The sequence below is a fragment of the Balaenoptera ricei genome, chromosome 5 (assembly GCF_028023285.1).
Source record: "Balaenoptera ricei isolate mBalRic1 chromosome 5, mBalRic1.hap2, whole genome shotgun sequence".
Lineage (NCBI taxonomy): Eukaryota > Metazoa > Chordata > Mammalia > Artiodactyla > Balaenopteridae > Balaenoptera > Balaenoptera ricei.
Genome location: NC_082643.1, coordinates 116,129,238 through 116,143,576, shown reverse-complemented (window position 1 = coordinate 116,143,576; position 14,339 = coordinate 116,129,238). Strand labels below are relative to the sequence as shown.

The 14,339-nt window shown below is 39.5% G+C and overlaps 1 protein-coding gene across 41 annotated transcripts in view; it reads right to left on the bottom strand.

The window, feature by feature from the left end:
- ANK2 (ankyrin 2) overlaps positions 1 to 14,339 on the bottom strand; it is a 695,510-nt gene that overhangs the window by 93,799 nt on the left and 587,372 nt on the right. For all 41 annotated transcript variants that reach the window (XM_059923449.1, XM_059923446.1, XM_059923454.1 and 38 more), the window contains 2 exons: positions 1,149 to 1,247; positions 98 to 196 (listed from right to left, as the gene is read on the bottom strand). In XM_059923449.1, the coding sequence (XP_059779432.1) occupies positions 98 to 196; positions 1,149 to 1,247 (198 nt within the window). The remainder of the gene's footprint in view (positions 1 to 97; positions 197 to 1,148; positions 1,248 to 14,339) is intronic.

Below are 14,339 nucleotides of genomic sequence, written 5' to 3'. Positions count from 1 at the left end.
CAAAATCAAAAGCTCAAGACATTTTGTAAGTGAAAATGTCTGTGGCTTAAAAGCCACACGACAAGGGAGCCGAAGCCGATGGGTTCCTTTCACTTACCGTGGTGGTGGTGGTGACCTCCTCGGTTACAACCTTCAGGGTGTCCACCACGGAGATGTAGCCCAGACGCTTAGCAATCGCCAAGGCAGTGTTGCCATTCTGAAGAGAGAGTGAAAGAGAGAGAGTGAGAGCCGGGAAGGAGGACGGCGATGTTGTGAGCCAATGAGCTCACCCGCGGCTCCACATGAGCCAGCATTTCCTTCCAAAACAGGCACAGCTTAGGAAAATCACTAGTTTTTACCATTACATCTGAATCTTCTTTGTAACTTCTTTAGACTATAGCCCAGGTCACCATGGTAACACAACAAGCTGCAGCTGCTTGCTCTTTCTAATAAGAAGCGCTTGACGGCTTTAACCCTAAAGTTGTCAAACCCCTCTCCGAATCCTGTACTATGCTTAGGAAAGTAACTCTGGAACTGAGGATGAGGCCTCCGAAGAAAACTATTCAAGTACACACTCACTCCTCAACAGAGGTCAGGCCATCTGTTGCAGGTAAGATGTTACCACAGGGAACACAGTAACCTATTTAGCTGCAGCTGTGCAGAAGCTCACCGTGCAGCAAAAGGACACAAGCAAGCAACGCAGGCTCCAGCGGCCACTGGGGATGCCGCTTTGCTAAATTGCACCGCTTAGTTTACATTTCAGTGGCTCCACATCCCAAACAGCTTAGTCCGAGCCAGCAGCCTCGGAAACTGTGCTCCCTTAAGAAGGCCGGGCGGGAGGGGCGGACTCTGCGCCCAGCCGAGAGCCAGCTGGAAGCCGAGCTCGTTCCGGCAGCCCGAGCGCAGGGCCCCCTCCCGGAGGGAAGACTGGGTCAGGCCGCGGCGCTCCCTCCCGGGACGAGCGCTCCCTCCCCGGACGAGCGCTCTCAGCGAAATCCCAGGCTGATTTCTGGAAATCCCAGGCTGATTTCTGGAAATCCCAGGCTTTCCCGAGCGCGGAGGCTCATTTAAGGAGGGGACTCAGCTCAGCCAAGCGGCCTCCCCTGGAGGGGACGGGGACGGGGGCAAGGAAGGAGCTGCGCGGAGAGGGGCAGCCGGCGCCGCCTTACCGCGGTGGTGGCGTTGGGCTTGGCCCCGTGCGGCAGCAGGACGTTGATGATGTGCGTGTGGCCCTGCTGGGCGGCCTGGTGCAAAGGCGTGTAGCCGTTCTGCAGACGACGGTGGCGGCAGACCGAGCAGAGATTTGCAAAAGGAGGAGGAAAACTAGGTTAGCCTTTATTTTGAATTTCTTAGCCTTATTTACAACCAAACCGTCACGGATGCCTGCGTGTTTGGAGCACAGTATCACCAGCAGCCCATTTTCTCAGCAGCAAACCACCCCCCCCCCCCACCTTATCGTCTGCTAAACAAAGAGGCTGGCTTATGAAGTAGCAAGATGAACAGACTCCAAATCATAACTAGAGTTATATTTTCACCAATTAGCATCTTAGTTAGCATTAAAAATGTGTACGCTGAGAGAAGATTTATAATGAGAAAGCATCGTCACAGTGATTTCTTCCCTAGGAAACAGGAACGGTCAAGTGTTTAACTGAAGCTTCGGAGATCATACAAACCGCTGCTTGTTCATCGTGACTTCCTTCATCATTAACCTCTGGGCTGGCTTTAAGAATTCTAAGTCAATGAAAGTAAATCTAAATCGTATATTCCTTTCAGAGAACACCTCAGTCAGAGAAGTACACACTTAAGAGAAGATTTCATTGGAAGCTGAGTGGCCCACTTTCAATTAAAAAATGTTTTGTTTTTTTTTTAAAGAAAAAATGTCTTTTAAAAATAGGCTCTTTTTAACATTTTAGTCTAAACTTTCACTCAGATGAAAGTTCTGTAATCCGTGATTTGTGAGGAATTTTTGTTGAGGTTAGTGGGAAGCCAATCTTGCTCAAAACTCTAGTGGGTGGTGGGTATGGTACAGGTTGGTTGCATATGCACATTAATTAAACAAACTGCACTGGAATCCTTGGAGGCACAGCGAAACATTAAGAGCTATTGTGTATTAAGCATCCATTTTATGCCAGATATTGGACCTTATATTTATTGTCTCTTTTAATCTTTACTACCATTCTGAAAATGAGAGTGCTTGGTACACAGCAGGTGTTTTATAAATAATGGGTGCCTAAATGAGGGCATGAACAAATGACTGAATAAATGAATAATTTTCTCCCCATTTCAGAGATGATGAAACTGAAAATAACAAGGTTAAGTAAATTCTTCACAGTCATTCTAGGTTCAGATCCTATGTAGAAGAGCATGATAGACAATGACTACCAGATTACTTTTTTATTGTCTACCCGCCTCACCCCCGATAAAATTTCATCTATGTATGTCAAACCCAAGTGTCCTGGGCACAAAGTCCTGAGTAGCCCATTCATACCTTAAACTTGTAAGAGTATATGTCCCCTATATCTAGCGTCACTGCCTCCTCATGACCAACAGGCACATTTGCTTCTCCTGTCTACATGAAGTGTCTGACTCTGTGCTGTTAAAAAGAAAACCACAGGCCCAAAATGGAGTCACTTATGCTAAGCCACACTACCAAATTGGGGCTTAATACCTAATCTAACTGAAATTTAGTCTTAACCAGGCAGTCAAGAATTTTCTAGTCAATACCAATGAGGTAATACGTTCATTCCCCAAAGGAAGATGAAGTAATCTGCCACATAGACCTTTTCTGTCCCCCATAGGGAGGTTGTCTAAGCCTGAAATAATCTTTTTTCTTTATGACTTCCTTGTCCTGCCTTTAAAAATCTTTCCCTTTCGGTAGCCCTTTGGAGCTCCCCTCTACTCACTAGAACAACGCTGCCTAATTCATGAATCATTCAATAAAGCTAATTAGAGCTTTAACATTTACTCAGATGAATTTTGGTTTTTTCACGCATTTGGTGGCAGCAGTGTGATCCAAAGTGAACTTCTGATGGCATTTTGGGACAAAAAGAAACACAGGCATGATACCTGCAAACTCCCATCTGAGTTCACTGTCTTTCTCTCCATTTCTGGGGGCTGTTGGTAAGTTCCTCTCGGTTTGAGCTCCGCTCTTTTTGTGTTGAACTCCAGATCTAACGGGCTTTCCAGTTGGTTCCCAATTTGTTTGGAATCACTAGTTCCATGTTGGGTACTTCTGGTAGTCCCAACCACAATTTCCTATTTGACTGGAAACCCCAGCTTATGGTTCTGTCCCTAGATTCCATGTTGGGAACTGCTGGCTACAGTTCCCCATTTGTTTGGAATCAGTCCACAGACCCCATTTGTTGAGGTCTGCTGGTTCAGTTCTTCACCTCAGTCTCAGGTTCCAAGTTGGGAATCGTTGGTAGTGTACCAGGGCCTTTTACTTGGCCAGGCTGCAGTGTTTGGTATTTACTGTACTTAATTCTGCAGTGTTAAGGTACACATACTTGTTTGTCCTGCTTTGTGTAGGTAAAGGCTAGCTAAAAGAGATGGGACCTTTAACTTCTAAAGAGTCAAGTGCACCACCTTCTGGCACAATTGCCTATTTTATGTCTAAGAACTATAATCGCAGAAGCTATAGATATCTACAAAAATGTCAAAATCTTACTGTGTCCTGAGAGTTTTGCCTGGTAACTATCATGTTGGGGATCCCCAAAATATGACCAGACAGAAGTGTGGGTGGCACTCCATTTGTGGCAAAATATGGCTGGACAGAAATGTGAGTTGAACCCCATATGAAGCTAGGGTCCTACCAAACTGCTGCCAGCCCTCAGGGAAATTACAGTGGCCATTATGAGGAACATTCCAATTAGACAAAATCATTTAAGAAGTGAACTTAAAAGCAAGGGATACATATTTTAATTGGTATGCAAAAGCCTCCAGAAGGCTTCGAAATTCCAAAATAGCTCCATTGAAAGTTCTGTTGCAAAGAGCTAAGAAAAAATTAAAGATACAAGAGGTACCTAAAACAAAAGACTATAAGACTGACATAACTGCTACTGCTCCCCTCTTTCCTCCTTTACTTAAGTATTCATTCTAGTAATCCTGTCTGAATTGTCTTTTCCACTCTAAAGAGACCAGGAGACCGTAAACAAAAGCCCACCATGTTAATGGCCTTACAGACTCCCCCATGTCTATCTTCGAAGGAGGGCCCCCATATGGACCCCTCTCAGAGTTGATGAGACTTTGAGGGATTTTCTGGTAAACTGCTACACTATGCCCTTAAACTGCCAAGGAAAGCTAAACTTAAAATGAATAAAAAACAGGAGCCTGCAGAGGGGATCCAGGGAAAAATGGCAGAAGCCAGGGAAAGGTAAGAATTCTTACCGAACCCAGTTCTACCGAACCTGTCTATAGTGCCCAGGTGAAAGAGGAAAATAAAATTTCAACTTGTCCCTTCCTTTCCAAATACAGATCCATTGGTTATTGATCCTTTCTCTCCCAGGGATAGCCATTGCCTTCTTGCTTGTTTTGCTTGATGCCCTAAGTACCTGGCTTGGCTTTCTGCCTGCCTGGGACATGCAAGTTGTCAGTTCTTTCTTTTGCTTGCCTTTAGGTGACTCTAGATCTTGTGAATACAATATCTTTTGCACCCTTTTGGGGGACACCTCTTGAGTCCAAGAGTTTGTTCAGTATTACCAGAAATATCCATTGTTTGTCCTGGCTGAAAACTGACAAGATATTTGAAAGGATTTAATAACTTTATAACCGGAGGTTTGGCCAAATTGGAAGCTGATATTCAGAGCCTGACAGATTAAAAAAAAATTTTTTTGGCCATCTTCTCTAAGCTAAATGTAACCAGAGAGAAACATTCCAACATAGGTAGAGGGGTATGTCAGTCCATTAGCATCCAGGCTCCAACCCAGTTCTTTAAGGAATTGAGAACAACTGTCCTTATCTTAAAAGTCTTTGCAAAGCTAGAAGTATAGCTCTAGAGAACTGCAGAAAAAAAAAAAGGAGGTGGGGAAGGGGACTTTAAAAAAAATACAAATTGCTAAAGCAGCACTCTTGCCCAAAAATCTAGTTCAAGGAAAATTTTTAAATGAAAACTGTAAGATCTCTGTTTATGTCTGTCTGTATGCTCATGTGTGTCTAAATATGTGTTGTAGGTGTGTGGCATTTTTCTACCTTCAAATGGTATCGTTAAAGTTAATTTGTAAAAGAGCTCTATTTAACTGGCTTAAACAAGCAAGCCTTTTACAAATTTAGGATTCAAACTAACCCAAATGCTTTTCAAGTTCACATGATCTGTGGTAATGTTTGGTAAATAAAGGCTAGTTTAAGTTTGATGGTTTAATGAAAATAGATATGCCTTTAGAGTTAGTAACATTGAATATAATGCAGACATAAAACTTTTTATTCTACCTGGGCTTATTAGTCAAATAAGTTCATGTTATCTCTTGCAAAATTTGTCAGCCAGAAAAATAACCTAGAACATTAACAGACTTTGTCTAATGTCTCATGAGGTTTTTGTGGGTGGTCTAAAAATAATTATTGAAAACAAGTAAATTAAATGGGTGTAAGTGAGAGAAAAGTTTCTAGATGAACTTTTTCAGTACTTACCCCAAATCTTTCTGGTATCCTGAAACCTTAAAGTTTTGCTAAGTTGAATTAAATGATGCATAGTCATTGAATATCCAGACCATTTCCAAATAGGATAAAATATTGAAACATTTATTACTGGGCATAGGTTTATCCACTCTTTGCTTCCTTTCACAAAGGAATTAAAGGTATTTGGGTCTATTAGCAAACATGTTTTGTGCCATTGTGAGAAGCATATTTCCAGAAATTATAAAAAGTATTTATAAGTCTGCCAGTCAACAGAATGCTGACATAAAAGACAGTTTATAATACTTACTTCTTAGTTTTCACTAGAAATTAAAGGTTACTAAGAGTTAAATATTCTTATATGTGCAGTTAGTTAAGCCTACTAGAAATAATAAGGAAAAGGAATTTTACATGTGGTCAGGACTAGATAAGTAGAATGAATTTAGTTAAGTAAATAAGTTTGAATATCAAAAGTTGGCTGGTGCAAAATTGGAATTTGGTTTTTTCTCTGTTAGAAGGTCAACATTTTTTGTTTTCTATAAGTCTGTTCTTGAAAATAAGAGATTACGAAAGGTTTTTCTTTAAGTAATCTGCCTAGAAAAAACAAAGATATTATGTCTTGTCAAAATAATCACCTATGTTCTGTGTTGTCTTTATCAGGTCATTGATTACTTAAATAAACCTAGTCCTCTAGATATTAAAAGAGCTAAGTTTTGCTTAGAACTATGTAACTTTCAATGTCTACCTAGGAAATCTTTGTTATTTTGATTAAATAGGTAACTAAGTATTGTTTCACAATGACCTATGACCCTATTTGATCAAGTGTTATAAAATCTTTTGATATTTTTGACAAACCTCCCCAAAATCAAATTCTAAATGAAGTCTTTTTGACCTTAAACTAACATGGAAATTTTCCAGAGGGCCCCTGGAACGTTTCAAAAGATTTGTTCTCTCTCCTTATAAAAAGGGAAATGCTTATTTGGTATTAATTATGCTTATTTGGTATGTTAAATTACATGGGAAGCATGTAAGAAGTAACACAAAGCCTTCTTTATGTTGTGTTTATACAGGTATATGTTATAAGTATTTCATAAATTGTGTGAAATTCCTGGAAATCTGATATGTCCTAATTCCAGTTATTATCTAAAAATGTTGTGTCACAGAAATAACTAAATATCATTGTTAATTCCATCAGGTCTTTAATAATGGACATTTTTTAAGTCTTCTGTCATTTGCAGAGAGCTATTGTTTTACTCTGACACTTTGCAAAAGTCTTCCGGCAAAAGTATTTCATCTTCAGAAAAATTCAAGAAAATAACTTTTTGACAAGTGCAGGCTTCTGATAACTTTAAGATCATAAAAGTGAATTGGTAAGAACAAAGCCTGCCTTTGAATATTCTTGGAAGGGACTATATACCAAGTCCCCTTTACTATTCAGATGACAGCTAAACTTCAACAATTCAAGCCTTGGGTACATATTTCACAGTTAACGAAGACGCCAGCTGACATCTGGTCCCATCCAAATGCTGGAGACCTCCAAATTAAACTGACTAGGAAGAGAAGTAGCTGACATCAAGGTAGACTGCTTCTTCCCAAGACACCAGATCATGACTTCATGCTTTAACTAAACGTGAAACCCTCTCTTCTCCTTCTTTCCTTTACTCCAGCGTTGGCCTGGAAAGATAACACCGCCATTCATATCCCCCAGGCCATTGCTAAGAGAAGTAACCTTTCAGACTGCTGGATTTGTCATCAAAAACTCGGATCTGTCCATGAGGCTAGAGACCCCTGGTATGTTTCCCTGTCTCTTATTAATATCCCAAATTTGGGGAACTTTGTGTCCAGGTTCTATGCAAAGAAAGGGATACAAGGCAAGAATAACCAGAATGCAACTGCCTACATGGTCCACAGACCCTTAATACCAGGAGGCATTCATGATTCCAAATTAACTCTCTTTGACAGATCCCTACATTCCTGATTAGGAGTAAATGTTAATGAGGAACCTCTCTTTAACTTTTGAAGATATTCCAGATTCTGTTGCTAAGATAAGAGCTGCCCAACAAAGATCCTTAGACTCTGTGGCCAAAGTTATTCTTGATAATAGGATAGCCCTTGATTATGTTTGAGCTGAGCAAGAGTGTGTGTTGCAGCCAACACCCCCTGCTGCACTTGGATGAACACTTCTGGGGAAGTTGAAACAATTACATAAGATCACTGAGCAAGCCACTTGGCTTTTAAAAGGTGACTCCTTCAATGGGGTCTTTCCTTGACTTACTTGATTTTGATTGATTTCGGGCTTGGGCACCATGGCTCAGAAGTGCACTCCAAACATTGGGAATTATCCTGCTTATAATAATTATAATAGTCTCCCTGGTGCATCGTGTTCTTGCAAAAGCTTTAAATACATGTTCACAGCCACTAACCACAAAGCAAATGATCTCCCTAAGACTGGAACATCAGGAAAGGAACGAAGAGAATAACCAATTTAAAGATTGTGAACCTGAAGCTATAATCTGTGAATATCACAGGGGTAGAAAAAAACATCATAACCTATGGATACCACCAAAGGGATGATAAAAAACCATGAGAACTTCAGAGAGGTAGCTGAGAGTGAGGCTAATGCCTTAAAGTTTGATCGCTTCTCTCAGTTAAGCTGAAAGTCTGATCCAAAGGGGGGAATTGTTAAAAAGAAAAGCCATAGGCCCAAAATGGAGTCATTTGTGCTAGGCCACACCACGAAACCGGGGCTTAATACCTAACCTAACTGAAGCTTCAACTTCCCCAGAAATGTAGTCTTAATTGGTCAGTCAGAAATTTTCTGGTCAGCACCAAGAACGTAATCTGTCACGTGGGCCCTCACCATCCCCAAAAGGAAGATGAGGTAATCTGCCACTTAGACCCCTTCTGTCCCCCATAGGTAGGACACCTAGGTCTGCAATAATCTTTTTTCTTTATGACTTCCTTGTTCTACCTTTAAAAACCTTTCCCTTTTTGCAGTCCTTGGGAACTCCTCTCTACTTGCTAGATAAATGCTGCAGATTCATGAATCATTCAATAAAGCCAATTAGATCTTTAAAATTTACTTGATTGAATTTTTTTTACACAATGCACAGGGTGCCACATGATTCTTTCTATGCTTTCACTCTGGCTTTTCCATCCATGGGGATGCACCATATGTGTGACAGTCTATTTGTCTGACTACCCCCAGGCTGAAATGTCATCAGCTCTGCCTTGTCTGTTATATATCCCTACAATGGAATGACCCCAGGAAACCTGGAAATATAAATCAATTACAAGGACTCTGAGAAACTTATAGCTACTGCAAGAACTCTGCTCTCAAATCAAGTAATCCATGGATATTTCAGGAGCATAAAGTAAGTAATATTTCTTTTCCTAAAAAAATTCCTCCTTTCCATTGTGTTTATAAAGATTATAACAAAGTTTTATAAACTTTCCTGAATTTTTGTACCAAGTGATGAATGTTTGAAGAGTAAACGAAATACATATGTTTATATTTTCATAGCAACAAAACAATTTTTTAGTAACTATGGTTACATATGGGATGTGAGGAAGAAAACATGATTCCTCCTCCAAAAATGTCATTTTATGTGAAAAAATTCTGAAGTATTTATTAAAAGAATGTCCTTTGAGGGCTTCCCTGGTGGCGCAGTGGTTGAGAGTCTGCCTGCCAATGCAGGGGATGCGGGTTCGAGCCCTGGTCTGGGAAGATCCCACATGCCGTGGAGCAACTAGGACCGTGAGCCACAACTACTGAGCCTACGCGTCTGGAGCCTGTGCTCTGCAACAAGAGAGGCCGCGATAGTGAGAGGCCCACGCACCGCGATGAAGAGTGGCCCCTGCTTGCCACAACTAGAGAAAGCCCTCACACAGAAACGAAGACCCAACACAGCCAAAAATAAATAAATTAAAAAAAAAAAAAAAAAAAAAGACATTTGGGTTGTTTAAAAAAAAAAAAAAAAGAATGTCCTTTGAGGTATGTATCTGTCCACTCCCCTGAAGATGTATGAAAAGATATATTTACTTCTAAAAGCAGATAAAATCTACATAGTTCACTTTTTTTAAATCTGAAACGTTAAAATGAGATTTTTCTCTCAACCAAATGTCCATTTGAATGCAGATGAAACCCAGGGGAGGTAAATGATGTTATATAGACAACATGTCTGGCTTCTAAATATCCTAACCAATTCAACAAACATTTAACAAAAAAATATGGTAAATGTTTTCAAGTTCTGACAAAATCTCATTGCATTGCTGCATTTATGCCTTTCAGGAGAATACCTGGATTCCAACAAGAAAGTCTTTCCAGTAATACTTATATGTGAACTGACTCAGCAAAAAGGTATCACACGCTAAAGCCTGAGAATTCATATGGAGGCTTTTAAATAAGTCTCAAAGTACAATTTCATGAAAACTCATCATGAAAACTCAAGAACTGCTCAGAAACTAGGCAATAGCTATTCTTGTTAGAGTCAGATTAGAAGTTTTGAATCTCAAATGTTATTAGTATTATTAATAATTTTAAAAATAACTTTATTTTTAATTCAGTTACAAATACGCTTATGTATAGGCATGCTTTTGTTTCTACTTCAAAGAGGATATAAAAAAACTGAGTTCCAAAACTTATGTTTCTAATTAGTAGCATCGTCTTTTTTTTAACATCTTTATGGAGTATAATTGCTTTACAATATTGTGTTAGTTTCTGCTGTATAACAAAGTGAATCAGCTATACATATACATATACATACATAAGCCCATATCCCCTCCCTCTTACGTCTCTCTCCCACCCTCCCTATCCCACCCCTCTAAGTGGTCACAGAGCACTGAGCTGATCTCCCTGTGCTATGCAGCTGCTTCCCACTAGCTATTTTACACTTGGTAGTGTATATATGTCCATGCCACTCTCTCACTTCATCCCAGCTTACACTTCCCCCTCCCCATGTCCTCCAGTCCATTCTCTACGTCTGCGTTTTTATTCCCGTCCTGCCCGTAGGTTCATCAGAACCACATTTTTTTTAGATTCCATATATATGTGTTAGCATACAGTATTTGTTTTTCTCTTTCCGACTTACTTCACTCTGTATGACAGACTCTAGGTCCATCCACCTCACTACAAATAACTCAATTTCATTTCCTTTTATGGCTGAGTAATATTCCATTGTATATATGGGCCACATCTTCTTTATCCATTCTTCTGTCGATGGACACTTAGGTTGCTTCCATGTCCTGGCTATTGTAAATAGTGCTGCAATGAACATTGCGGTACCTGTCTCTTTTTGAATTATGGTTTTCTCAGGGTATATGCCCAGTAGTGGGATTGCTGGGTCACATGGTAGTTCTATTTTTAGTTTTTTAAGGAACCTCCATACTCTTCTGCATAGCGGCTCTATCAATTTACATTCCCACCAACAGTGCAAGAGGGTTCCCTTCTCTCCACACCCTCTCCAGCATTCATTGTTTGTAGGTGTTTTGATGATGGCCATTCTTACCGGTATGAGGTAATACCTAATTGCGGTTTTGATTTGCATTTCTCTAATGATTAGTGATGTTGAGCATCCTTTCATGTGTTTGTTGGCAATCTGTATATGTTCTTTGGACAAATCTCTATTTAGGTCTTCTGCCCATTTTTGGATTGGGTTGTTTGTTTTTTTGATATTGAGCTGAATGAGCTGCTTGTATATTTTGGAGATTAACTCTTTGTCAGTTGCTTCATTTGCAAATATTTTCTCCCTTTCTGAGGGTTGTCTTTTTGTCTGGTTTATGGTTTCCTTTGCTGCTCAAAAGCTTTTAAGTTTCATTAGGTCCCATTTGTTTATTTTTGCTTTTATTTCCATTTCCCTAGAAGGTGGGTGAAAAAGGATCTTGCTGTGATTTATGTCATGGAGTGTTTAATCCATGACATTTAATCCATTTACATTTTTTTAAACATCTTTATTGGAGTATAATTGCTTTACAATGGTGTGTGAGTTTCTGCTTTATAACAAAGTGAATCAGTTATACATATACATATGTTCCCATATCTCTTCCCTCTTGCGTCCCCCTCCCTCCCACCCTCCCTATCCCACCCCTATAGGTGGGCACAAAGCACTGAGCTGATCTCCCTGTGCTATGCGGCTGCTTCCCACTAGCTATCTATTTTATGTTTGGTAGTGTATATATGTCCATGCCACTCTCTCACTTTGTCACAGCTTACCATTCCCCTCCCCATATTCTCAAGTCCATTCTCTAGTAGGTCTGTGTCTTTATTCCTGTCTTGCCCTTAGGTTCTTCATGACCTTTTTTTTTTTTTCTTAGATTACATATATATGTGTTAGCATACAGTATTTGTTTTTCTCTTTCTGACTTACTTCATTCTGTATGACAGACTCTATGTCCATCCACCTCACTACAAATAACTAAATTTTGTTTCTTTTTATGGCTGAGTGATGTCCCATTGTGTATATGTGCCACATCTTCTTTATCCATTCATCTGTCGATGGACACTTAGGTTGCTTCCATGTCCTGGCTATTGTAAATAGGGCTGCAATGAACATTTTGGTACATGACTCCTTTTGAATTATGGTTTTCTCAGGGTATATGCCCAGTAGTGGGATTGCTGGGTCGTATGGTAATTCTATTTTTAGTTTTTTAAGGAACCTCCATACTGTTCTCCATAATAGCTGTATCAATTTACATTCTCACCAACAGTGCAAGAGGGTTCCCTTTTCTCCACACCCTCTCCAGCATTTATTGTTTCTAGATTTTTTGATGATGGCCATTCTGACCAGTGTGACATGATATCTCATTGTAGTTTTGATTTGCATTTCTCTAATGATTAATGATGTTGAGCATTCTTTCATGTGTTTGTTGGCAATCTGTATATCTTCTTTGGAGAAATGTCTATTTAGGTCTTCTGCCCATTTTTGGATTGGGTTGTTTGTTTTTTTGTGATTGAGCTGCATGAGCTCCTTGTAAATCTTGGAGATTAATCCTTTGTCAGTTGCTTCATTTGCAAATATTTTCTCCCATTCTGAAGGTTGTCTTTTGGTCTTGTTTATGGTTTCCTTTGCTGTGCAAAAGCTTTTAAGTTTCATTAGGTCCCATTTGTTTATTTTTGTTTGTATTTCCATTTCTCTAGGAGGTGGGTCAAAAAGGATCTTGCTGTGATTTATGTCATAGAGTGTTCTGCCTATGTTTTCCTCTAAGAGTTTGATAGTGTCTGACCTTACATTTAGGTCTTTAATCCATTTTGAGTTTATTTTTGTGTATGGTGTTAGGGAGTGTTCTAATTTCATACTTTTACATGTAGCTGTCCAGTTTTCCCAGCACCACTTATTGAAGAGGCTGTCTTTTCTCCACTGTATATTCTTGCCTCCTTTATCAAAGATAAGGTGACCATATGTGCGTGGGTTTATGTCTGGGCTTTCTATCCTGTTCCATTGATCTATATTTCTGTTTTTGTGCCAGTACCATACTGTCTTGATTACAGTAGCTTTGTAGTGTAGTCTGAATTCTGGGAGCCTGATTCCTCCAGCTCCATTTTTCTTTCTCAAGATTGCTTTTGCTATTCGGTGTCTTTTGTGTTTCCATACGTATTGTGAAATGTTTTGTCCTAGTTCCGTGAAAAATGGCATTGGTAGTTTGATAGGGATGGCACTGAATCTGTAGATTGCTTTGGGTAGTATAGTCATTTTCACAATGTTGATTCTTCTAATCCAAGAACATGGTATATCTCTCCATCTGTTTGCATCATCTTTAATTTCTTTCATCAGTGTCTTATACTTTTCTGCATACAGGTCTTTTGTCTCCTTAGGTAGGTTTATTCCTAGGTATTTTATTCTTTTTTTTTGCAATGGTAAATGGGAGTGTTTCTTAATTTCACTTTCAGATTTTTCATCATTAATGTATAGGAATGCCAGAGATTTCTGTGTGTTAACTTTGTATCCTGTTACTTTACCAAATTCATTGATTAGCTCTAGTATTTTTCTGGTAGCATCTTTAGGATTCTCTGTGTATAGTATCATGTCATCTGCAAACAGTGACAGCTTAACTTCTTCTTTTCCAGTTTGGATTCCTTTTATTTCTTTTTCTTCTCTGACTGCTGTGGCTAAAGCTTCCAAAACTATGTTGAATAACAGTGGTGAGAATGGGCAACCTTGTCTTGTTCCTGATCTTTGTGGAAATGGTTTCAGTTTTTCACCATTGAGGACGATGTTGGCTGTGGGTCATATATTGCCTTTATTATGTTGAGGAAAGTTCCCTCTATGCCTACTTTCTGCAGGGTTTTTTATCATAAATCGGTGTTGAATTTTGTCGAAAGCTTTCTCTGCATCTATTGAGATGATCATATGGTTTTTCTCCTTCAGTTTGTTAATATGGTGTATCACATTGATTGATTTGTATATATTGAAGAATCCTTGCATTCCTGGAATAAACCCCACTTGATCATGGTGTATGATCCTTTTAACGTGCTGTTGGATTCTGTTTGCTAGTATTTTGTTGAGGATTTTTGCATCTGTGTTCATCAGTGATATTGCCCTGTAGTTTTCTTTCTTTGTGACGTCTTTGTCTGGTTTTGGTATTAGGGTGATGGTGGCCTCATAGAATGAGTTTGGGAGTGTTCCTCCCTCTGCTATATTTTGGAAGAGTTTGAGAAGGATAGGTGTTAGCTCTTCTCTAAGTGTTTGATAGAATTCACCTGTGAAGCCATCTGGTCCTGGGCTTTTGTTTGTTGGAAGATTTTTAATCACAGTTTC